The sequence below is a fragment of the Schistocerca serialis genome, chromosome 1, assembly GCF_023864345.2.
Source record: "Schistocerca serialis cubense isolate TAMUIC-IGC-003099 chromosome 1, iqSchSeri2.2, whole genome shotgun sequence".
Classification (NCBI taxonomy): domain Eukaryota; kingdom Metazoa; phylum Arthropoda; class Insecta; order Orthoptera; family Acrididae; genus Schistocerca; species Schistocerca serialis.
In genome coordinates, this window is record NC_064638.1 from 1084575187 (window position 1) to 1084599814 (window position 24628).

At 43.3% G+C, this 24628-nt stretch overlaps 1 protein-coding gene across 1 annotated transcript in view; it reads left to right on the forward strand.

The window, feature by feature from the left end:
• The window catches only part of LOC126416031 (guanylate cyclase 32E), an 809394-nt gene that overhangs the window by 664093 nt on the left and 120673 nt on the right, over window positions 1-24628 (forward strand). The window contains exon 16 of the mRNA XM_050083488.1: window positions 15534-15723. Within this exon, the coding sequence (XP_049939445.1) occupies window positions 15534-15723 (190 nt within the window). The remainder of the gene's footprint in view (window positions 1-15533; window positions 15724-24628) is intronic.

Sequence of the window (24628 nt, forward strand, 5' to 3'; positions counted from 1 at the left end):
CTCCATGTCCGAACAACATCGCTTTGGTTCACTACGAGATGCCTGAACACTTCCCTTGTTGAGAGCTTTTCCTGGCACAAAGTAACAATGCGGACGCAATCGAACTGCGTTATTGACCGTCTAGGCATCTTTGAACCATAGAAAACACAAGCTGTGTACCTTCTTCCTGGTGTGATGGCTGTAACTGATCGGCTGTCGGACCCACTCAGTCTAATAGGGGCTACTCATGCATGGTTGTTTTCATCTTTGGGCGGGTTTAGTGAGATCTCTGAACAGTCAAAGGGACTGTGTCTGTGATACAATATCCAAAATCGTTCAAATGGCTCTGAGCATTATGGGACTTAACATCTGAGGTCATCAGTCCCCTAGATCTTAGAACCACTTAAACCTTATTAACCTAAGGACATCACACACATCCATGCCCGAGGCAGGATTCGAACCTGCGACCGTAGCGGTCGCGTGGTTCCAGACTGAAGCGCCTAGAACCGCTCGGCCACATCGGCCGGCTACAATATCCACAGTCAACGTCTATCTTTAGGAGTTCTGAGAACTGGGGTGATGCAAACCTTTTTTTTATGTGTTTATATGGGGGTGGAAGTTGGACATGCCTTATGATTTTGCCGCCAGAGGTTATCACCCGAAGTTTCTGATTAACCCACATCCTTCCTCATTCCTAACAAAGTCCATGGAGATATCCCCAAAATACTTTACAACTATCACCTGTAAGAGAATAGTTTCATCAGACAGTTTAATATCATCATAGCTACCACGTTGTAAGAGAGTAGCAATTCTTTTACTGTTCGTGGAGAACGTGTCACTTTTATCGTCTGTGATGAGTTAAAACATTCAGATCGTTTATCACGCTTTCTCCTTATCCCGATTCGGCTGTATTAATCAGCTAATGAGTGACTGAACATATTTTTTTACCTTACTATATTTAAGTAAACTACATAATAAATATTGGATTTCAAAGAAACTACTCTGCTACAACAATTTTTTTATGAATGTCGACGTAATTAAAGAGTAAAATTGAAAAAGCAAAAGGGGAGACAAAGCGGGAAAAGAGAAACGGAAAATGAGATTGCTGGCAGTCTCAGTTAAATATAAAATAGTGTACTTGATTGATGAGAACAACAGCCAACATGATATAAACGATAGTGTCCATCGGTCTGCTCCCATTTTGAAACCATCAAAATGGACGCAGACAGATTGACACTAACGGAAAAAAGCCGCCCCTACTGTCGCAGTAAGTAAAAAACTAAATCTTGCATGCGTATCGACAGATAAACAATTGTCATGGCGATACATTAAAGCGTGTTCCATGTCCTTGTCACAGAGCCAGCACGCAACATCATACTAAAAACAATGATGTAACTTCCAGAAACCATCTGAAGATGAGCCTGAAAAGGCTCGAAAACCTGTTCATGGAATAAAACAAAATTATTCAAAAAAGTGACTGGTTGCAGTTTTATGTACTAACTTATTTACATTCAATTAACAGTCACGGTTTCGAAAATATCCATAATGGATAAGCTTAATGACTTTTACGTTCTCGCGGAGATATTTCCAAATGGTTCAAATGGCTCTGAGCACTATGGGACTCAACTGATGAGGTCATTAGTCCCCTAGAACTTAGAACTAGTTAAACCTAACTAACCTAAGGACATCACAAACATTCATGCCCGAGGCAGGATTCGAACATACGACCGTAGCGGTCTTGCGGTTCCAGACTGCAGCGCCTTTAACCGCACGGCCACTTCGGCCGGCAGATATTTCCATAGACCATAGCAACTTTCGTCCCCTAACAAGAAGTGAAATACCAGTTTTAATAAATTTAGCTTTAAAATTTTTTCAATGTTACGAAATATTTTCTGAAAAATTTTTATTCCTTGTAGCATTCTCTTAGGCGCTGAATTTCCAGAAACTGAAACACTTTTTTTTTTTAATTTCTAACCGGGCCGCAGTGAACGAGCGGTTCTACGCGCTACAGTCTGGAACCGCGCTACAGCTACGGTCGCAGGTTCGAATCCTGCCTCGGGCATGGATGTGTGTGATGTCCTTAGGTTGGTTAGGTTTAAGTATTTCTATGTTATAGGGGACTGATGACCTCAGGAATTAAGTCCCATAGTGCTCAGAGCCATTTGAACCATTTTTGTAAAATGATATAGCAGATGTAATAGACAGCCAACCAGTTGCAATAAATGGTGGCTTTCAAATAACCTTTTACCATGGTTCCGGAGGATTTAAACCCAGATTCCTCAGTAGTACAGACAAATAGCATGTGGCTATTAAAATGGTTTGTTATATTAATAGACTGGTTTAACTAATGTGACAAGCCCTTGGTTCTAGGGCTCAACTTTTACATATTGACATACACAACATTGCCGACACATTCATGTGGAAATAGCTTTACTGACTGACAGCTTATTTGAAGTTTGTTTTTCCTGCTGAGGAAGACTGGTTTAAATCCGTCGAAACCATCGTAAATATTATTTGACAACCAACATTTATGGCAAGTGGTCGGCTGTCTATTAGAGCCACTGTACATTGACCGTTGTTGTAGTGCAGCCATGTTCAAAATATTGAAGCTCAATGAAATATTTCCATAAAAACTCTCATCCTCCATTTCAGTCCCATGTTGTTGATGTTATTGTGGTGTTCGGTCAGGAGACTGGTTTGATGCAGCTCTCCATGTTACTCTATCCTGTGCAAGCTTCTTCATCACCAAGTACATCGACATCTACATTTATACTCCGCAAGCCACCCAACGGTGCGTGGTGGAGGGCACTTTACGTGCCACTGTCATTACCTCCCTTTTCTGTTCCAGTCGCGTATGGTTCGCGGGAAGAACGACTGCCGGAAAGCCTCCGTGCGCGCTCGAATCTCTCTAATTTTACATTCGTGATCTCCTCGGGAGGTATAAGTAGGGGGAAGCAATATATTCGATACCTCATCCAGAAACGCACCCTCTCGAAACCTGCACAGCAAGCTACACCGCGATGAAGAGCGCCTCTCTTGCAGAGTCTGCCAGTTGAGTTTGCTAAACATCTCCGTAACGCTATCACGGTTACCAAATAACCCTGTGACGAAACGCGCCGCTCTTCTTTGGATCTTCTCTATCTCCTCCGTCAACCCGATCTGGTACGGATCCCACAATGATGAGCAATACTCAAGTATAGGTCGAACGAGTGTTTTGTAAGCCACCTCCTTTGTTGATGGACTACATTTTCTAAGGTCTCTCCGAATGAATCTCAACCTGGTACCCGCCTTACCAACAATTAATTTTATATGATCATTCCACTTCAGGTCGCCGCACGTATACTCCCAGATATTTTACAGAAGTAACTGCTACCAGTGTTTGTTCCGCTATCATATAATCATACAATAAAGGATCCTTCTTTCTATGTATTCGCAATACATTACATTTGTCTATGTTAAGGGTCAGTTGCCATTCCCTGCGCCAACTGCCTATCCGCTGCAGATCTTCCTGCATTTCGCTATAATTTTCTAATACTGCAACTTCTCTATATACTACCCCATCATCTGCGAAAAGCCGCATGGAACTTACGACACTATCTACTAGGTCATTCATATATATTGTGAAAAGCAATGGTCCCATAACACTCCCCTGTGGCACGCCAGACGTTACTTTAACGTCTGTAGACGTCTCTCCATTGAGAACAACATGCTGTGTTCTGTTGGCTAAAAACTCTTCAATCCAGCCACACAGCTGGTCTCATATTCCGTACGCTCTTACTTTGTTTATCAGGCGACAGTGCGGAAATGTATCGAAAGCCTTCCGGAAGTCAAGAAAAATAGGATTTACCTGGGAGCCTGTATCTAATATTTTCTGGGTCTCATGAACAAATAAAGCGAGTTGGGTCTCACACGATCGCTGTTTCCGGAATCCATGTTGATTCCTACAGAGTAGATTCTGGGTTTCCAAAAACGACATGATACGCGAGCAAAAAACATGTTCCAAATTCTAATTTTCGCAGGTCTAGCTCCCAAATTGCCTTAATAGCGACATTATAAAATTCATCCCATATTTTAGCCCCTTAGAGATGGAATTTCGAAAAATCCCTTCTCCCATTCCAAGTTCGGGCTGTCTGATGATGAGTCAGTCAGTAAGTCAGGATATTGCCTTTTACATATCAGAACAAGCAGCTCAGTCCTTCAAAATGAGAGCTAACAATCAACATGTCTAACATCTGCCTTTTTTGCTGCACCTATACTGAAGCCATTATTTTCATTCTGTTTGAAAACTGAAGACAATATTCGCCCAAATGAGCCCCTCAACATGAAAGTTTTCATAAAAACGTTTGGTGCGATTCGTAAATACCTGCACCCATAGGGAGATCTGGAAAACAAAACAAAAATCTGTATCTCTCCAGACAATGACGTCCCAGCAAAGTATTTCCAGGCGTCTTTGTACACATAGTTGCAGGAAGGGTCCCTTGCTGTTGTAAGTTTTCTGGGTAAGTGATAGAACAGTATGGAAGACCCAGATTTCTGTCCTGAGGGAGTGAAATATTACTGTCTAATGGGACAAAGAATTCGCTGATTATTTCTGAAATACCAGCAAACAAAAAATTATACTGGAATGTATTAAGAGGTAACGTTGTGTAGAAAATACATATTTTTATACAGGGAAGAAAATGTGTTCCTCATTGCCAATAGAAGTAACATGACAGGTGCTATGAGGACCCCAAGCAGGTTAGTCAAAAGTGGGGACATACCTAGGCCGAATTTATCTAACTGCTACACGAAACAGGAAACTTTGGAGCACTCTCATTGTGGAACAATTTCTGCTCCATCTGATGTCAGACTTCAGTATCGCATGGACGGTCACTCACAGCGCTGATTGTGAACATAAGCGAGACTATCAGTTGGCTGGCGTCTGGTCCAATCCAGTAGTTATTTTAGGAAATACCTGCTTTTATTCTGGTAAAAAAGGGTGTTACTCATTGGCAAGAGAAGGAACCTGACGGTGCGATGAAGGCTGGAAGCTAGTCAGTCAAATGTAAGGGCGTACCTAGGTCGAATTTAGCTAACTGCCACGTAAAACAGGAAATTTCGGAGTGGTCTTGTTATGGCACAAAAGGTGTTCCATTTACTTTCAGAGACGTCAACACCACGTGGATGGCCAGTTACAGCTATGATTGTGAATGTAAGAGATGACTACCACTTAGGATGGCTTCTGGTCCAGTCTGAACCAGATGCAACCTTAAAGCTTACTGGACCTTCTACCACGGCATAATGTGTAAACCAATCTAAGGTTGATGGCACCAGTAATGTATTTGTCACCTGGTAACGATATGCAGTAAAGCACACAATTAAAAGCCACCAGCTAATTTTTTTATTTGCCTCAAAGTCATCAATATCAAACAAGTCACCCTGAAATTGTTATTAGAAAATGCGCACATTATTGTTTTTAAATCTTCTTTTGTGGCGGAATAACGTTGTTTCAAATAAATGTTTCATATCCAGCATATCTGAATGGTTGACAGTGACACCATTTCATATGATTTCATCTTCACTGATTTAATTGCTACTGTTTCGTTCACATTATTTCATTCACGTTGTTTTAAGGCCGGACAACCGCACCCAAAATTCCACATGGTGAATAAAATCTTCCGCACTGGCTGTTAAATACTTTCATTAAAAAGTCATTACTGGTTTTGCATCTTCAGATGACAGGTTTTAAACAGTCATGGTGCGACAAAGTGATTGCTTAGAGCCAAGTCCCATCGTTCGTCACGAAGACCTCAGTTTCTGTCTTGGCGATGAACGATGGGACTTGGCTCTAAGAACTCACCCTGCCGCACCACGACTTTTTAAAAAACGTTTCACTTTAGGATTCACCTATTGATGCGAAACCGGTGTAATTTTTTAACAGAAGTATTTAATAGCAAGTGCGGAAGATTTTATTCACCATTTCTTTTCATTCCCTTCATAAGTTATTGTAGTTTAAAAGTTCAAAGCAGGAAGTTAAGTAATTGTTTAAATTTTCAAGTGCGCTTGTATATGTATAAGACCAACTATCTAGACAATAACTTGCCTACTGTCGCGCTAGCATAGCAGTTCTTTTAATGTTAATCAGTGAAAGTTGGAAAATCCTTTGCGCTCACCCTTCTTTCACTCTAATTATTCAGGTCATGAACACACATGACCTGAATATGGTACTTGTATCGCGTTCTGATAACACTGTGAACGATAAATGTCTATTAAGGAGGGTCGAGCAGTAATTTCATTAGTAGCTTATTGCATGAAGTAATTGTAGGTGAAGCATTTATCTTTAGGTGAACAGTTACGGCTGCAACTAGGCAAAGGAAAGCTCCATGCGTGTAGATGGCGAAAAAGAACGACGCCTTATTGCCGTTACTTCGTGGATCGTCAAGGCAAGCGGTCGCTGGTATGTCGGATTCGAATGATCCTGCTGGCTCCGGTTCCGCTTTCATACCATCGTGCAGTGGAACTTACGCTGGCGAACATGGGCCAAGCTGCGGGGGACGGGTTGTGGAAGAGTTTTTCCCTATCCTCAGGAAGAGACGATCTCTTAGTAGACCCAGAGGCTCCAGACTTAATTCTTACAACGTCTTTAGCCCAGTCACGACGGCACCTTGATAATTGCTCCTGTCTGTGGAGAGTGCGTTCGTCTGAATCTCCAGGAATCCGCCTATTGTTTCCTGTGGACCTTCCTGCCGAGAACCGTATCTGCTAGGATCGCGAAAAAGCATTTCGTTCCGGTGGCTGAAATGGATAGGCACAGCGGTATGCCTGTTATAATGTCGCCCGGACAGCTGTCGCCTTTTGTACAGTCATGCGGGTACCGTCACCAAGCTGCTTCCCGTGCGAGTAGAGGAACAGTTCCTTGATTGGGCGCTGGCTCTGATGCCATAGGATGTGACGGTGGGCGCCTGTTCCTTGTCGTATATAGCGATAGGACTGAAGGATGACAATTTGCCCGTCTTCGGAGAGCGGAGAATTTAGATATTGCAATATGGAAGCAGTGACGCATTGTTATTGGTCGTTTTAGCCTCCATATGGAATGTTTTTGGAAATTCATGTCGAAGCGGTGGAGAGGACATTCAGACGGATGTCATGGTACGAGCAAGATTCGGGCTAGGCCTCAGCAGGTGTTGGATCGAGGACCGTCGTAGGCGATGGAGCAAGGTTTCGAAACTTGAACGTGGAGAACGAGATGGAGGTCTACCGTTCTAGCCGTCCATGAGGTGTACTGGTCGCCACATTCCTGACTGCACCTGGTTTTCGGTGGGCATTCTGCAGCTCCGGCACTGTAGGAATTTTTAAGGTGGATTTTCACCGTGCGCGACGAGCACTTTCAAACACCAGCGCCATTGTCCAATTTGCATTTCGTAGTAGTTTGCAGCTTTTCGGGACACAGTCACTGCCGTTAATTACCACCATGAAACCGGAATTTCCCTTTATATGGTGCTTGGTTCAAATGGCTCTGAGCACTATGGGACTTAACTGCTGAGGTCATCAGTCCCCTAGAACTTAGAACTACTTAAACCTAACTAACCTAAGGACATCACACACATCCATGCCCGAGGCAGAATTCGAACCTGCGACCGTAGCGGTCGCGCGGTTCCAGACTGTAGCGCCTAGAAGCGCTAGGCCACACCGGCCGGCTATATGGTGCTAGCTGTCAGTTTAGGGCCCATGAGACGGCGACGGCAGCGCCATCTGCTTCCAGTAAAGGCTGACGACGAATATCAGCACACAGTAATCCAAGTTCCATACATCGGTATCTGTTTCCAAACCTGAATATGTCGAGTTTTTTGACTATGAGGCAGCGTTGGTTGTCTGTTATCATTTGAAGAAAATTGCTGCAGAATCGCCTCGAATACTTGTCGAAGCTTTCGACGAACATGCTTGTGAGAAAAAACAGCGTTGGAGTGCTTCGAAAAATTCAGAAGTGGTGATTTTGACTTGAGAAACGAGGAGCACGGGAAACCACTGAAAACGTCCCAATACAAAGAATTGCAGGCCTTATTGGCTGCAGGTGATACTAAAACTCAACAGGAACTCGCGGAACAATTTAATGTGACGCAAAAAGCCTCTTGTCTTCTGTTGAAAGCTATGGAAAAGGTACAGAAAGTGAGAAAATGGGTTCCACATTAACTGACTGAAAGACAGCAAGCAAATCGAAAGACCACTTCTGAAATGCTGCTCTACAGATACAAAAGAAAGTCGTTTCTCCATCAAATAGTGACAGGTGATGAAAAATGGATCCTAAGCGTCGTAAATCATGGGTGAATACAGGCAAACCATGGACATCCATTGCAAGACCAAATCGATTTGGAAAGAAGACAATGCTGTGTGTTTCGTGGTATCAGAAGGGTGTCTTATATTGCTAGCTGCCAAAACCTGTTGAAACCGTTAACACTGATCGCTACCAACAGCAAATGATCGATTTAAATCGAGCTTTGCGTTAATACGATCGGAATATGGGAAAAACGCAACACGAAGTCTTATCGCTCCATGATAACGCCCAGTCACACACAGCAAAATGGGTCAGGGAAACGATCGAGGTGTTCAGTTGCGAAATATTAGGGCATGCGGCTTAATCTCCAGACTTTTCTCCGTCCGATTATCATCTCCTTGCTTCATTGGAACATGCTCTCGCTGAACAACGCTTCAATTCGTATGAAAATGTACGAAAATGGCTCGCTGAGTGGTTCAAAAGAAGAAATGTTTTTTTGGTGTGGCATTCATAGCCTGCTGGAGAGGTGGGAAAAATGTATAAATAACAATGAAGATTACTTGGAATAAAACATTGTTTATCAGTTTCAAACAACAGATGTGTAATTTCAGCATCCAAATTCCGGTTTCATACTTCTACAATTGGTAGTTTCAATCAGATCGCAATATCACAGTTAATGTTGGTGTAGGAGTTAATTTTCCACTCTCTCCTCAACTTTATCAAGCTTTTTTCTTTCTTTTGCTTCTGCCTAGTCCCACATTTTTCGTAGGGTCGGAATTGTTACAATCGGTTTGGCATGGTTAATTTAAAGAGATGGCCAGATGCCCTTCCTGCCACCACCACGTACCCCTCCAGGATGGAATCAGTGAGCCGGCCGCGGTGGTCTAGCGGTTCTAGGCGCTCAGTACGGAACCGCGCGACTGCTACGGTCGCAGGTTCGAATCCTGCCTCGGGCATGGATGTGTGTGATGTCCTTAGGTTAGTTAGGTTTAAGTAGTTCTGAGTTCTAGGGGACTGATGACCATAGATGTTAAGTCCCATAGTGCTCAGAGCCATTTGAACCTTTTTTTTTATGGAATCAGTGTACCCCAGCTGCCTGCATACCTTGGAAAGCATCTAAGAGTGTGAACATGTTTCAAATGTCTGCAAGTCATGTAACTGAGGCAGGACGTGCGGACCATCCAGATATTCACCTTGTGGGATGAGGAAAACCGCCTAAAAACCACATCCAGGCTGGCCAGCACACCGGCCATCGTCGTTAATCCACCGGGCGGATTCCACTCATTGCCGGCCCGCCTACCCGAATCCAGGAAGCAATGCATTAGTGCTCTCAGCTAACTTGGCGGGACCCTCAACTTTATCAAGCATACATCGGTAAATGCAATTCATTGCATTATACAAGAACTTGGATATCATCGATGTTGTTTATGTCAGGTCACGTACAATGTCATTCTCCGTTAGTGCAATAAATTTATACTTACTTAAAATCTAAACTATCATCTCAGAAAATGCTTTTACCTTATTCAGTTATTCATTGTATTCATTTGTGCGGTACTTGATAGGAATAATTTTGGAATATTTTACGTTGTGTCACTTTCAGATTCACTGATAAGGGCTGCAATAGCCAGTTGTGTATGAACTTTCCGTTGACTAATATTCTACAATTATGATGGGTGGTTCCGTGCCGTAGGATATTACCAGCCAGAAGGTCTGTAGAGGTTGTCCACGTACCTTCCACCGAAACAGCTGCGTGGTAACCGGCAATAGGTAGGAAGCACATTACTATTTCATTCCACTGTCAAATGAATGTTGACAAATACTATTTATTCACAATACTGAAGAGAGACTACATCAACGCTGAAACAGACGAAGAAGCTATAGATTACGTCGAGAAAACAGTGGGGGAACAATAAAACTGAGAAAGGAAAAAGACAAGCATTTATTATAAATGTACTGCAAAGGTGAACAACAAACGGAAAAAATTAAATTTCAGAACCAAAACAAAAATGCAAAATGGAAAGGAAATAGTACTGGGATTCGCTGATAATAAGATTATTCTGTCTGAACATATGAAAGACTAAATGACAATATTAAATTCTGCCTGCAGAGTACTTGCTAAATATTACCAGATAAAATACACAAAACAGTGCCTGCCGAAAATAATTTTAAAAAGTAGAAACAAAATTACAGCTTAGTAAACAGAAATATTAATCGCACGAAAAGAAACTGTGTCACGTTATCAGTTGCGAAGCTTCCACTAAGCCGCTCCGCCCTCGGAACATTAACGGATTTTTCCGCGCCAAAGCCTAAGGCAACTTGCCAGACTTTGAGCCCATAGCTTGCGCTGTGCAGCAGTTAGGTTAGTCGAAGTTTCTATCTTTCTTTTCTTTTGATTTGTTGCTTTTCTATGATAAAAGCGAAAAGCGGATTCCAGATGAAGTATAGCGCTGAAGCAAAGTATCGGGAAGTCACATAATTCATCACGAGTCGGAAACGAGATTATTCCAAAACTGTTAAAGCGGAAACGTTTGTGTGTGTGTGTGTGTGTGTGTGTGTGTGTGTGTGTGTGTGTGTGTGTGTCTGCGTGTGCGTGTGCGTGTGTGTGTGTGTGTGCGTGTGAGTGTGTGCTTGTCAGAAGGTTACAGAGTAAATGTTGCCACTGGACTAGTACCTTTCATCACAGAACGGTTCAGTTTGTTGTAAAGCATCGAATCCTGGCATTATACAGGGTGTTACAAAAAGGTACGGCCAAACTTTCAGGAAACATTCCTCACACACAAAGAAAGAAAATATGTTATGTGGACATGTGTCCGGAAACGCTTACGTTCCATGTTAGAGCTCATTTTATTACTTCTCTTCAAATCACATTAATCATGGAATGGAAACACACAGCAACAGAACGTACCAGCGTGACTTCAAACACTTTGTTACAGGAAATGTTCAAAATGTCCTCCGTTAGCGAGGATACAAGCATCCACCCTCCGTCGCATGGAATCCCTGATGCGCTGACGCAGCCCTGGAGAATGGCGTATTGTATCACAGCCGTCCACAATACGAGCACGAAGAGTCTCTACATTTGGTACCGGGGTTGCGTAGACTTGAGCTTTCAAATGCCCCCATAAATGAATGTCAAGAGGGTTGAGGTCAGGAGAGCGTGGACGCCATGGAATTGGTCCGGCTCTACCAATCCATCGGTCACCGAATCTGTTGTTGAGAAGCGTACGAACACTTCGACTGAAATGTGCAGGAGCTCCATCGTGCATGAACCACATGTTGTGTCGTACTTGTAAAGGCACATGTTCTAGCAGCACAGGTAGGGTATCCCGTATGAAATCATGATAATGTGCTCCATTGAGCGTAGGTGGAAGAACATGGGGCCCAATCAAGACATCACCAACAATGTCTGCCCAAACGTTCACAGAAAATCTGTGTTGATGACAACCATTCGCAGAAGTGTATCCGTGGAGGCCAATCAGCTGCTGATAGTGCCTGCACACGCTGTACATGGTACGGAAACAACTGGTTCTCCCGTAGCACTCTCCATACAGTGACGTGGTCAACGTTACCTTGTACAGCAGCAACTTCTCTGACGCTGACATTAGGGTTATCGTCAACTGTACGAAGAATTGCCTCGTCCATTGCAAGTGTCCTCGTCGTTCTAGGTCTGACCCAGTCGCGAGTCATAGGCTGGAATGTTCCGTGTTCCCTAAGACGCCGATCAATTGCTTCGAACGTCTTCCTGTCGGGACACCTTCGTTCTGGAAATTTGTCTCGATACAAACGTACCGCACCACGGGTATTGCCCCGTGCTAATCCATACATCAAATGGGCATCTGCCAACTCCGCATTTGTAAACATTGCACTGACTGCAAAACCACGTTCGTGAACGAACACTAACCTGTTGATGCTACGTACTGATGTGCTTGATGTTGGTACTGTAGAGCAATGAGTCGCATGTCAACACAAGCACCGAAGTCAACATCACCTTCCTTCAATTGGGCCAACTGGCGGTGAATCGAGGAAGTACAGTACTTACTGACGAAACTAAAATGATCCCTAACATGGGAATTAAGCGTTTACGGACACATGTCCACATAACATCTTTTCTTTATTTGTGTGTGAGGAATGTTTCCTGAAAGTTTGGCCGTACCTTTTTGTAACACCCTGTATAGGGAACCACTCTTATAATACAATGTTACAAAACCTCTGTCAAATACCAAATGGAAAGCGAACACTGTAGTGTTATTTACGCTGACAAGCCAAAACATTGTGACAACTGCCCATCGCAACGTCGGATGCCGCCTGATGGCGTTTCGAGCACGTGACGCAGTAACAAAAGTACGTAAACGAAGCAGACACGGACAGGGGATCACCCTATTGAAGATATAGTTTACAAATGGTGAACTCCATTGATATAAGCCACCCTGACAAAGGGCAGATTATTGTAACGCAGAGCTTGCGAACGAGTACACCGAAACCGGCGAGGCTGGTCGAATGTTCACGTGCTACTGTCGTCAGCATCTACGTAAAGAGGTAGAGGGACAGTGAAACTACCACTAGGCACCGAATGGTTGGACGTCCACGACTCTTCACATAACGTGGGGTTCGGAGGCTTGTCTGCTCTGTAAAGTAGGATAGATTCTCACAAAGATGCACGCACAAGTGTGAAAGACGTGCATATACCTTGCACTTCTTTCACTTATTTACGATTTACGATATTGCAGTCATTTTATTATCATTACTAATACGGTAATAGTATACCTGCTGTTCTGCTGATTTTTTCAGTATGACAGCATAATAAAACTTGAGAGAGGATTGGAGCAAGGTACTTTTATTTTATCTCCATATTCAGCAGCCTCCATCAGCTAGCCACATTGGCTTTCTTTTTCCCGCGCTGACCTTTTAGCTTAGAAGCATGGGCCGGTAGTTTGAACGACTTGGGAGCCGGCCGTGGTGGCCGAGCGGTTGTAGGCGCTTCAGTCCGGAACCGCGAGACTGCTGCAGTCGCAGGTTCGAATCCTGCCTCGGGCATGGATGTGTGAGATGTCCTTAGGTTGGTTAGGTTTACGTAGTTCTAAGTTCTAGGGGACTGATGACCTAAGATGTTAAGTCCCATAGTGCTCAGAGCAATTTGAACAATTCTGGACGACTTGGAGAAGCCACAGTAGTCCTTCTTCTTACTCGTCTAAGTATTAGTACCAACCTGAAACTCAGTTTCTCCTGCACGTTTGGCTCCGGAAAGAGGCCCTGACGACTCCCTAACTAAACTATAACCAATCACGAGTCATTCTGCCAAGTCAGGAATGTCTGCTTGAACGGCAGCTAGTTCGGCGACAGTTCCGTACCGCCTGATTCACCGGCGAAAAATGTGCCAATTCCCACCCCCACAAGGCCCGGCTCCGTTGGATTAACGGCCGGTAGGCGGTTAGTAGTTGTGAGGAGTAGGTGGCGAGGTCCAGAAGAAGACGGTTGCAAGTTGGTAAGCATGCGTGCTCTTGCTAGGTTCAGAAGTGGATTGAGTCGCCAATACTTATTAAAGTGTTAGGTGATCTTTAATTTCGGAAGAATTTGCGCCTCATTGCTTTTATTTCTCCCTCGTTTTGCAATTTTGCTCTCAGACTTGGCGTCAGAGCTTGGTCGACTGCAGTATGCGAAGTATACGTGGGATTCTCTGTCACCACGTTCGGTATAATTCAACGCCCGTCGTAACTACTTCGCCTTCAGCGAATGTTTTTCCTTCTCCAATACTCCGTGATATTAGTGAACGTTTCATAACGGCCTTTGTGTGTTAGGTTTTCCCTTCTTTGTTACCCACGTGTGAACACGTGGCGAGTAGTTCTGCACGCGATGTGTAAACTGAACCAGAAGTAGCATGGCCCGCATTTCTTCTTATTCGTATTCGTAAATCAAGGTGTTGCAGAATGATTTTTATGAATTTTATTAGGTTACGGACGGGAGGCCACTTTAATAACGTGCATCCACAAGTATTTTATAGTTTGCCTTTTCAGTATATTTACGTATTAGCTACTGGATCCCGTCTCTTACCTTTCACTAACTTTTAGAGTAAATTCTTGTCTGAATGGTCGGCTCCCACCTTTCCTTGCCCATTTCGAACGCTAGTATTGTGGGTGACTGTCGAATTTAGGCCATATCCCCCTATGCCCCCCCAGTCTTGTATCAACGTCTATAGGTAACAAAATATGTATACTCAATAATTATATTTCGTTTGTAAAAGTGTAACTTCGATTTAAAATAGATTGTTGTGCTTTTAATCCGACTTTCAATGAAAAGTGTTAACCCCATTTATAGAGATATCAAGGAAATGCTAGCATTACAAGGCCCACTACTTAAAAACGTTCCTCTTAAGATAATAAAATTAATTGTAAATCCAATGAGTAGTTTTTGTTTGATTGTGGAGGATATTTTTTATGCAGCCAGGTAGACGATCCTTGCTCCAGGCCCTAATCCTTTCTGATGCGCCGACAACCCTTGTACGTAGTGATCTGTATGAAATTCAACCCCAGTCCTCCCTTCTAGATAAGGGAAAGTCACAATGATAGGGCAGTTGTGAGCAAAATCCACGTTATGTGGTGAAAAGGGAGGCTCTGCCATTCTCGATCCCTTTTATTGGGCAAGGCACCTCTTTTAAGTGTTTAGAAGCACATTCTTTATCGTAAATTGTTGAAAATGGAGCTCCGCAGCAAACAACCCTACGTGTTCACTTGCTGGCACAACGACTTCATCAGTTGCGATGGCAATGGGTACGGGAGCATCGGGATTCGACCGTGAATCAGTGGTAACGTGTCGGCTCTTCGGGTAAGGCACATCTTTCCTCCACAAACTCCGTGATAGAGGTAAACAGCTGCTCGAAACGTGCACCGCACCACGAACGCAAACTGGTGGGAGCAGTGTTATGCTTTGGGTGACATTCTCCTGCGCTTACATGGGACGTGTGGTAGTTACTGAAGACACGCTGACAGCCGCTAACCAGATGCATCCCTTCATGCTTGATGTATTCCCCGACGGCGATGTCATCTTTCATTATTATGATTGTCCGCGTCTCTGAGCCAAAACAGTGCAACAGCAGTTTCAGAGCATTACAGTGTACTCGCACTCGCGTTGATGTCTCGACATAAGATGATGACATTCGTCGAAACGTCGTAGTACCTCCACATTACAACGAGACTAGAAATGCGAGGGCTTTTCTCCATTTCCTTCCATTGACCCCTGATCTCAGTATTAGCTTAAGATCTTCTGAAGACTGTACAATTTTGGCTCTAAGGTTGTGTGATTTCCTGCGCAGGGCTGCTGTTCCGTGCGCCTGAGTTGCTGCGCGCGCCGTCATGGGGCGGCGGCTCCCAGAAGGCGGACGTGTACGCCTTCGCCATGGTGCTGTTCGCCCTGCACGCCAGGCACCCCCCATGGGCAGAAGCCGGCCTCGCGCCGGCGGACGTGGTGAGGCGCGTCGCGGCCACAGAGGTCCCGCCCTTCAGGTACAGTCTACTGTCTACACTGACCGCCCTTCAGGTATGGACCACTGTCGACATTGACAGAAGTGCCACCCTTCAGGTACTGACTACTGTCTACTTTGCAGAGGTAACGGCCTTCAGGTGCGTACCACTGTCTACACTGACAGAAGTGCGCCCTTCAGGTACTGTCTTCTGTCTACACTACAGAGATATTGCCCTTCAGGTATAGCCTACTACCTACACTGACAGAAGTGCCACCCTTCAGGTACTGTCTACACTGACCGCCCTTCAGGTATGGACCACTGTCGACACTGACAGAAGTGCCACCCTTCAGGTACTGACTACTGTCTACATTGCAGAGGTAACGGCCTTCAGGTGCGTACCGCTGTCTACACTGACAGATGTGCGCCCTTCAGGTACTGTCTTCTGTCTACACTACAGAGATATTGCCCTTCAGGTATAGCCTACTACCTACACTGACAGAAGTGCCACCCTTCAGGTACTGTCTACACCGACTACCCTTCAGGTATGGACCACTGTCGACACTGACAGAAGTGCCACCCTTCAGGTACTGACTACTGTCTACATTGCAGAGGTAACGGCCTTCAGGTGCGTACCGCTGTCTACACTGACAGATGTGCGCCCTTCAGGTACTGTCTTCTGTCTACACTACAGAGATATTGCCCTTCAGGTATAGCCTACTACCTACACTGACAGAAGTGCCACCCTTCAGGTACTGTCTACACCGACTACCCTTCAGGTATGGACCACTGTCGACACTGACAGAAGTGCCACCCTTCAGGTACTGACTACTGTCTACATTGCAGAGGTAACGGCCTTCAGGTGCGTACCGCTGTCTACACTGACAGATGTGCGCCCTTCAGGTACTGTCTTCTGTCTACACTACAGAGATATTGCCCTTCAGGTATAGCCTACTACCTACACTGACAGAAGTGCCACCCTTCAGGTACTGTCTACACCGACTACCCTTCAGGTATGGACCACTGTCGACACTGACAGAAGTGCCACCCTTCAGGTACTGACTACTGTCTACATTGCAGAGGTAACGGCCTTCAGGTGCGTACCGCTGTCTACACTGACAGATGTGCGCCCTTCAGGTACTGTCTTCTGTCTACACTACAGAGATATTGCCCTTCAGGTATAGCCTACTACCTACACTGACAGAAGTGCCACCCTTCAGGTACTGTCTACACCGACTACCCTTCAGGTATGGACCACTGTCGACACTGACAGAAGTGCCACCCTTCAGGTACTGACTACTGTCTACATTGCAGAGGTAACGGCCTTCAGGTGCGTACCGCTGTCTACACTGACAGATGTGCGCCCTTCAGGTACTGTCTTCTGTCTACACTGACAGAGATATTGCCCTTCAAGTATAGCCTAATGTCTACACTGACAGAAGTGCCACCCTTCAGGTACTGTTTACTGTCTACATTGCAGAAGGCCCACCCTTCAGGTACTGTTTACAGTCTACATTGACAGGTACATACAGACATACGGTCTTGCTGGAGTCTTTCCCGCACAGATAACTGCATTGTATTGTATTTTATGTTAACCAGAGACCTAGAAACGACCGAGAGGCTCCGTCCCCGCCGCATCCGCAGTGGTCCACAACCCCACGACGACTACCGCAGTCCACTTCACCCCTCCGCCGCCCCAAACCGAACCGAGGGTTATTGTGCGGTTCGGCCCCCGTTGGACCCCGCAGGGAACGTCTCATACCAGACGAGTGTAACCCCTATGTTTGTGTGGCAGAGTAATGGTGGTGCACGCGTACGTGGAGAACTTGTTTGCGCAGCAATCGCCAACATAGTGTAACTGAGGCGGAATAAGGGGAACCAGCCCGCATTCGCCGATGCAGATGGAAAACCGCCTAAAAACCATCCACAGACTGGGCGGTTCACCGGACCTCGACACAAATCCGCCGTGCGGATTCGTGCCGGGGACCAGGCGCTCCTTCCCGCCTGGAAAGCCGTGCGATAGACCGCACGGTCAACCGGGCGGGCGATAACTGCATACATCACACACAAAACAGATGGTATTTTTCTATGATCTGTCCATAGCCCTGATATTCTTTCAGTTAGGCTTAGGTTTTATAGATATAGTACTGTCAGAAACACCTGCATTGCATTCTAATTAACAATGGATGCAGTTAAATTCTGTAACTGTTCCTTTACAGTGTGTAAAATAACAACCGATACCAGTCACAATAGAAGGTTCCGGGCTTGTGCTCCCCTTTAGGTAGTCTACATTCATGTGCATGTTTCCGTACTCAGTCTTGGATATCATAATTTAAATGAAAAGCAGATAATGTGATAGTAATTAAAAGGACACAAATGAAACATTTGGAAGTGGCTAAACAACATGAGTTGGAAAATATTATAGTACTTACATATAGCTGGTTTATCCATATCGTTTTCACATCTCATTTATCACATTTCTAGGAACCTTAGAAGAACTTGCACTCACAATATCCAGCGTGTTTAGATTGGAAAACAGAGATTATGGTCAAAGAGTTTAGTTCAAAGAAGTACAAAAATTTCAGCAAAGATAAAAGTCAGTTGTCAGCTGCATAATAAAATCTTTATTTGGTTCACTTTAATGATTTCCACAGTTTGAACTGCTAACGTTGGCCGCCTATTTGAAGTTCCTGTTAGTCAATCGGCTGTTGCCACAGAGCTTAACAACCTTGACTACATTGCCATCAACAATAGGCATGAGCCTAGTTTTGTGCAAAATGTATATAAAGCTAAATCTAGTAAGTACAGCAATTCTTCTTTACCTAGTAAAGGTGGTGTCACTGGGAAAAAGTATTTTACAGTCCCTTTCCTATGGGATATGTCGTATCGGATTGCCAAGTTGTTAAAGTAATACGATCTTAATGTCGCGTATTCAACTAATAATATCACTAAGTTGCTGTTTATGCATAACGAGAGACCTACAGTCGATAAATATCTCAAGTCTGGGATATATAAAATTCAGTGCAATGTGTTCCCGAGCTTTTATATGGGACACACTTGGAAGGATTTTAAAATCCGTTTACGCAAGCACTTACCTAAGATGTTGAGAATTCGTATAAGTCAACTTTCGCAGAATATCTTAAAACTGAAAACACACTTACCCACCGCCATCTATACTCGATATGGAAAGTTTGCATATAGTCGACAATGGGTGCAAAATGAATCTTTTAGAAGGAGTTGAAATTTACATACATTCCCGCCTTAGCTCTAAGGATTTGCTGAGTGATCAACTCGCACTGCAAAAAAAAATTGTTTTTTGATTGTTTAGTTTCTCTGTTAAATAATTTACAGTGACTCACTTCATATCTAACTCTTGTTGTATCTGATTACTCAGTCCAAGCTAGCTTGCGCACAGATTTTAAAGTAATTTTGTTAAATCTTTTCTATCCACTATGTACAAGTGGCATTTATGTAACATAGATATCTTCGTTCTGGCGATGTTTACTCTTTATAACCACGAACAAATATTTATTTTTTAAGATGTAACGCTCACATGTTGACATTTAAATGCCTACCAAGAAGTATTATTTCCAGCACACCAAGTTTTACTTAGCATCCAGGTATGTTATAGACACGTTTACACACAGCAAACCAACTTGTAAACACACGCTGGGGCCGCTCGCACGCCTTCGACTCGCCGACGTCCGCTTCCTGCTGTCGCAGCCACACTGGAGCTCACGTAACTTCTGTTTCCACCGACCGAGGTGGCGCAGTGGTTGGCGCACTGGATTCGCCTTCGGCCATCCTGATTTACGTTGGTCGTGGTTTCCCTAAATCACTTCGGACAAATGCCGGGATGGTTCCTTAGAAAGGGCACGGCCGACTTCCTTCCCTCATCCGATGGGACAGATGATCTCGCTGTTTGGTCCCCTCCCCAAATCAATCAACCAACTTGCGTTTTCTGATAACGCGCGTCCAGCGGCCGGCCTCGTCCCTTGGATACTGAACAGTTCACCTTATCGCCGCTGTTACAGTGTCCCATGGCGCCATCATAAAATGGTAAAAAAAAAACTGAACAGTTTACCTTCTTTCGTTTATCCGTTTACATAATAATTGCGTTATTTTTGTATGTCTGGGCCATGGTAAATTTTTTTTTTTTTGTTAACCATTATAAACGGTTTTACAAGGTTTAAAGCATACCTTCGCTTCAAAAGTCGCTTAATTTATTACAGTTTGTATGTATACAATCGCTCCCACTTCGTATATAAGGTTTTTCAATGCTCTTCATGTCCTCAGTTTGGTCGCTGACTTTTCTCGCACATACTGTGTACGATGTGAAATTTAACATTAACTTTTTTGCCACTCATCGCACATACCATAGATCTTTAGAAATAACATTCTGTTTCATTGACTACGTAGCAAAGGTATGTTGTGCCTCTTAAGCTTAACTACACTGAAGAGCCAAAGAAACTGGTACCCCTGCATAATATCGCATTGGAGAAGTGCCGCAACACGACGTGGCATGGTCTCGACTAACGCCTGAAGTAATGCTGGAGGGAATTAACACCATGAATCCTGCAGGGCGGTCCATAAATCCGTAAGCTAACGACCTGGTGGACATCTATTCCGTACAGCACGTTGGAAGGCATCCCGGATATGCTCAATAATGTTCATGTCTGGGGAGTTTAGTGACCAGCAAAGTATTTAAACTCAGAAGAGTGTTCCTGGAGCCACTCTGCAGCAGTTCTGGACGTGTGGGGTGTCGCATTTACCTGCTGGAATTGCCCAAGACCGTCGGAATGCACAATGGACATGAATGAATGCAGGGGATCAGACAGGATGCTTACGCACGTGTCACCTGCCAGAGTCGTATCTAGATGTATCAGTGTCCCACAATACTCATGCTGCGCAAGCCTCACACCATTACAGAGCCTCCACCAGTATGAATAGTCCCCTGCTCATGTGCGAGTCCATGGATTCATGAGGTTGTCTCCATACCCATACACGTCCATCCGCTCGACACAATTTGTAACGAGACTCGTCAGACCAAGCAACATTTTTTCAGTCATTACAGTCCAGTGCGATGTTGACAGGCACAGGCGAGGCGTAAAAGTTGTGCAGTCATCAAAGGTACGCGAGTGGGCCTTCGGCTCCATATAGATGATGTTTCATTGAATGGTTCGCACGCTGACACTTGATGGCCCTACATTGAAATCTGCTGGAATTTGCTGAAGGATTGCTTTTCTGTCACGTTGAACAATTCTCTTCAGTCGTCGTTGGTCCCGCTCACGCAGGATCTTTTCCCGGCCGTAGCGATGTTTTACCGGATTCCTGATATTCACGGTACACTAGTGAAATGGTCGTACGGGAAAACCCCACTTCATTGGTACCTCGGGGATGCTGTTTCCCATCGCTTGTGGGCAGACTATTACGCCACGTTCGAACTCATTTAAATCTTGATAACCTACCATTGTAGCAGCAGTAATCGATCTAACAACTGCTCCGGATACTTGTCTTATAGACGTGTTGCCGACCGCAACGCCGTATTCTGCCCGTTTACACATCTCTGTATTTGAATAGGCATGCTTCAGTGTATTTTACATCTGTTTTAACAACCCTGTTTTACTTCTTCTGCTCAGCCTTTGTGCATTTGTTTTTAACATACCTGCGGTATATGCCTATTTTTTGCCATTTATTTGATGTTGGTTTACCAATGATTTCACCCATTGCACTTTTGAAGATGACAGGTTAAACTCTGAAAACTGGTAAAGTGAACCAAATAAATGTTTTCTTGTGCAGCTCACGACTGACGTATTTGTTGAGATATTCAGCAGCAGCTGAACTTCACCAATGAACAAAATCATAAGTACATAAATTTTTCACAAGCAGATACAAGACGATATTACAAATTATGAAAACGAAAATGTTACATGACTGTGGAACCACATTTATAAATTTCATACTAGGCAACCAATCTTTTTCGTAACAGTGGCATTCATATACCCCTTCAGCACTAACAATAAATTTCAGCACCAAATCATTCACTCTAACAAGACGAATAGCAAATGTCACAGCAAATCAGGTTTTACAGAATTTTATGTGACAACTGCCCACAATTCTATATAATCCATAAAGGAAGGAGGTTCGTCATATGATACCAGGAACACATAGATGCCTTCATTCTAAATGTTTTTTATAAATCCATTTTTGCAACACATCTGAAAGAACGGGACCATTCAGCCACAGCCATTAAGGATACAGGGTACTTATGGAATGGAAAAATTGAAATTTTTTTATGACTTTATTAAATTCTATAGTCCTTCCTGATTACACCGATATATACATTATAGGGTTTCAAATGAAAAATGACCTATACATACCAATTTTTAAAGTTGCGGCCATGTATGCCGCGACGCCCCCTTGATTTCTGTTGCAGAAAGCTGTATTATTTCGAAAAGAGCTGTGAACTTTCTGTTTCCAGCGATTATACGTATGATACATTGTGTATGTTGGTAACATGGCAGGTTTTTAATGTCTGTAAATGATTATCTTTGCTAGTATTTACTTCTGTTCGCTAAAGCAGTTTCTTCAATTGTTACTGAATGTTTTTTGCCCAAGTGCTACATATATTTGTGGAAGTGCGTATCATTTAGTGTGCAATAATTACGATGCCACGCATCAAAAAATTAAATTATGGAAATTCTGAGGTAACCAATTCACAAACAGAATAAGCCACAATGTTGAAAGTAACCTGTGTATCAGTTCTTCACGGAAGAAACTCCCACATGTCACGCCTCCTGGTGATTCAAATTTTTGTGTTAACATTGACGCTGTTTGTAGTGGATTTGTTGTTGTTGATGTGGGCATCGTATCTTCTTTGATAAAGGAAGTGGCGAAATGTAAACAATGTGATGGTGTGGGCTGTCTGGAAATAACTGAACAACAAAGAAGCAGGAAGGGTTTAGCGTCAAAATTGGTTGTTCTGTGTAGATTCTGAAATAAATCTACCTCGGAAATGACTTCGAACATAGTGTATAATTCATATGATGTGAATTTGAAGTTCGTGTATGCAATGTGTGCAATGGGAAAAGGAAAACAAAGACTGCTCAAACGTTTTGTGGTTTGATGGACCTGCCTCCTCCTCTCAGTAGGTTCAGCAAGGACATAAAAATACTTTTAGATGCCTTGACGGTTGTGCCTAAAGCATCTATGAAACGTGCAGTGTAAATATTAGTGGAACCAGGGAAATTTCTGTTGCACTTGATGGGACATTGCAAAGTCAAAGACATCGTTCCTTGAGTGGTGTTGCAAGTGCTACTTCTCTGGAGAATGGAAAAGCTGTTGATGCTGAGTGCTTATCTAAGTACTGCCACACCTGCCATGGTAACACTGAAGAACATATTGAACATTAGTGTTCTAAGAATTATGATGGTTACAGTGGATATGGCGATGGGGACTCTAAAGCTTTCTATAAAATTAATGAATGCAATGATTATGGTGATACCTTGGTAACAAAACTGGAAGTATTGTGGACATGTGCAAAAGAGGATGGGTGCTAGATTGAGGACGCTGCGAAGAGAAATGAAAGGAAGGTTGCTATCTGATGGAAAATCTCTGCCTGGCCAAGGCAAATTGACAGAAACTGAAATAGGCCTTCTTCAGAGTTATTTTGGACTAGCCATTAGACGAACTGCACCTCTGAATGAAGTCACAGCAATGAGAAAAGCTGTATGGGCCACCTACTTTCATAAGTTGTCCACAACTTTCATAAGTTGTCCATAATGAAATTTGGCCTAAATAATATCTCTCTTTTTCCAACAAACAACTCAGTTCATACATACAATACCAGGAACAAAAATGATCTGCTCAAGGACTTAAAAGCACTTACTTTAGTTCAAAAAGGGCTCCACTACTCAGGAACACTCACCTTCAATAATTTTCCAGCATACATAAAAAATTTAATTACAAATAAAGATCAGTTTAAAAGGAGCCTGAAAAACTTATTAGTGGCCAACTGCTTCTACTCCATTGACGAATTTTTTATAGAAATAAATGATGTGTTGTGTATATTCATGCTATTAGTATTGTTATTTCAGCTTAAAAAAACTGACATGTTCCACATCCACGAGGATCTACTCAGCACGGATCTATGGAACGAAAAATTAATCTAATCTAATCTAATCTCAGATGACCACCCTGTTCACGGACTTTGCCCTAAAGGAGCAGATTCTTGGTGCGATTACCAAAAAGCAAAAGAAAGTGGTCAAATATACCATTATAAGCATTCTCTTCCTGAACCTGTTATGAATGAAATAAAACTAAGTTTCAGAGACCTAAGTGATCCTGTTTTGCTCAGTAAATGCCTTGATGGGGGCCCTCAGAATACAAATGAAAGTTTCAACCATGGCATATGGGAAAGATTACCCAAGAATGTTTTTGTAGGGCTAAATGCATTAAAAGTTGGTGTACTAGATGCAGTGATATGTTTCAATGATGGAGTGATAGGAAGGTTGGAAGTCCTGTGAAATTTAGACATGTAATGTGGCTCTAACATTGAACATCAATTGCTTCATGAAGCTGAAAGATTCGCTCTTCAAGTATCCAAAGAAGCAAGAAGTGGTAAAAGGAATGCCAAGAGGAAGCTTGAAGATGAAGAAATACTTCAGGATGAAGACTATGCTTCAGGAATGTCCTGGGGCACAGTTTAATTCGACTCATATCTTCTTTCGCAATTTCCCACAAGTTATATTGTTCAGAATTCAGGTACAAATATTTCCTTAAGTTTATAAAGCATTGCCCTAATTTTTTTATAGTCCATACTTATATGGTAGACCTAAGCTTTATTGCGTAATCAACGAAATTATAGAAAAAGTAACATTTTTATTAGGAAAAAAATATAAAAATTAAAATGTAAGATGTGATGTGATATTTTTTTATCCTTGTAATTT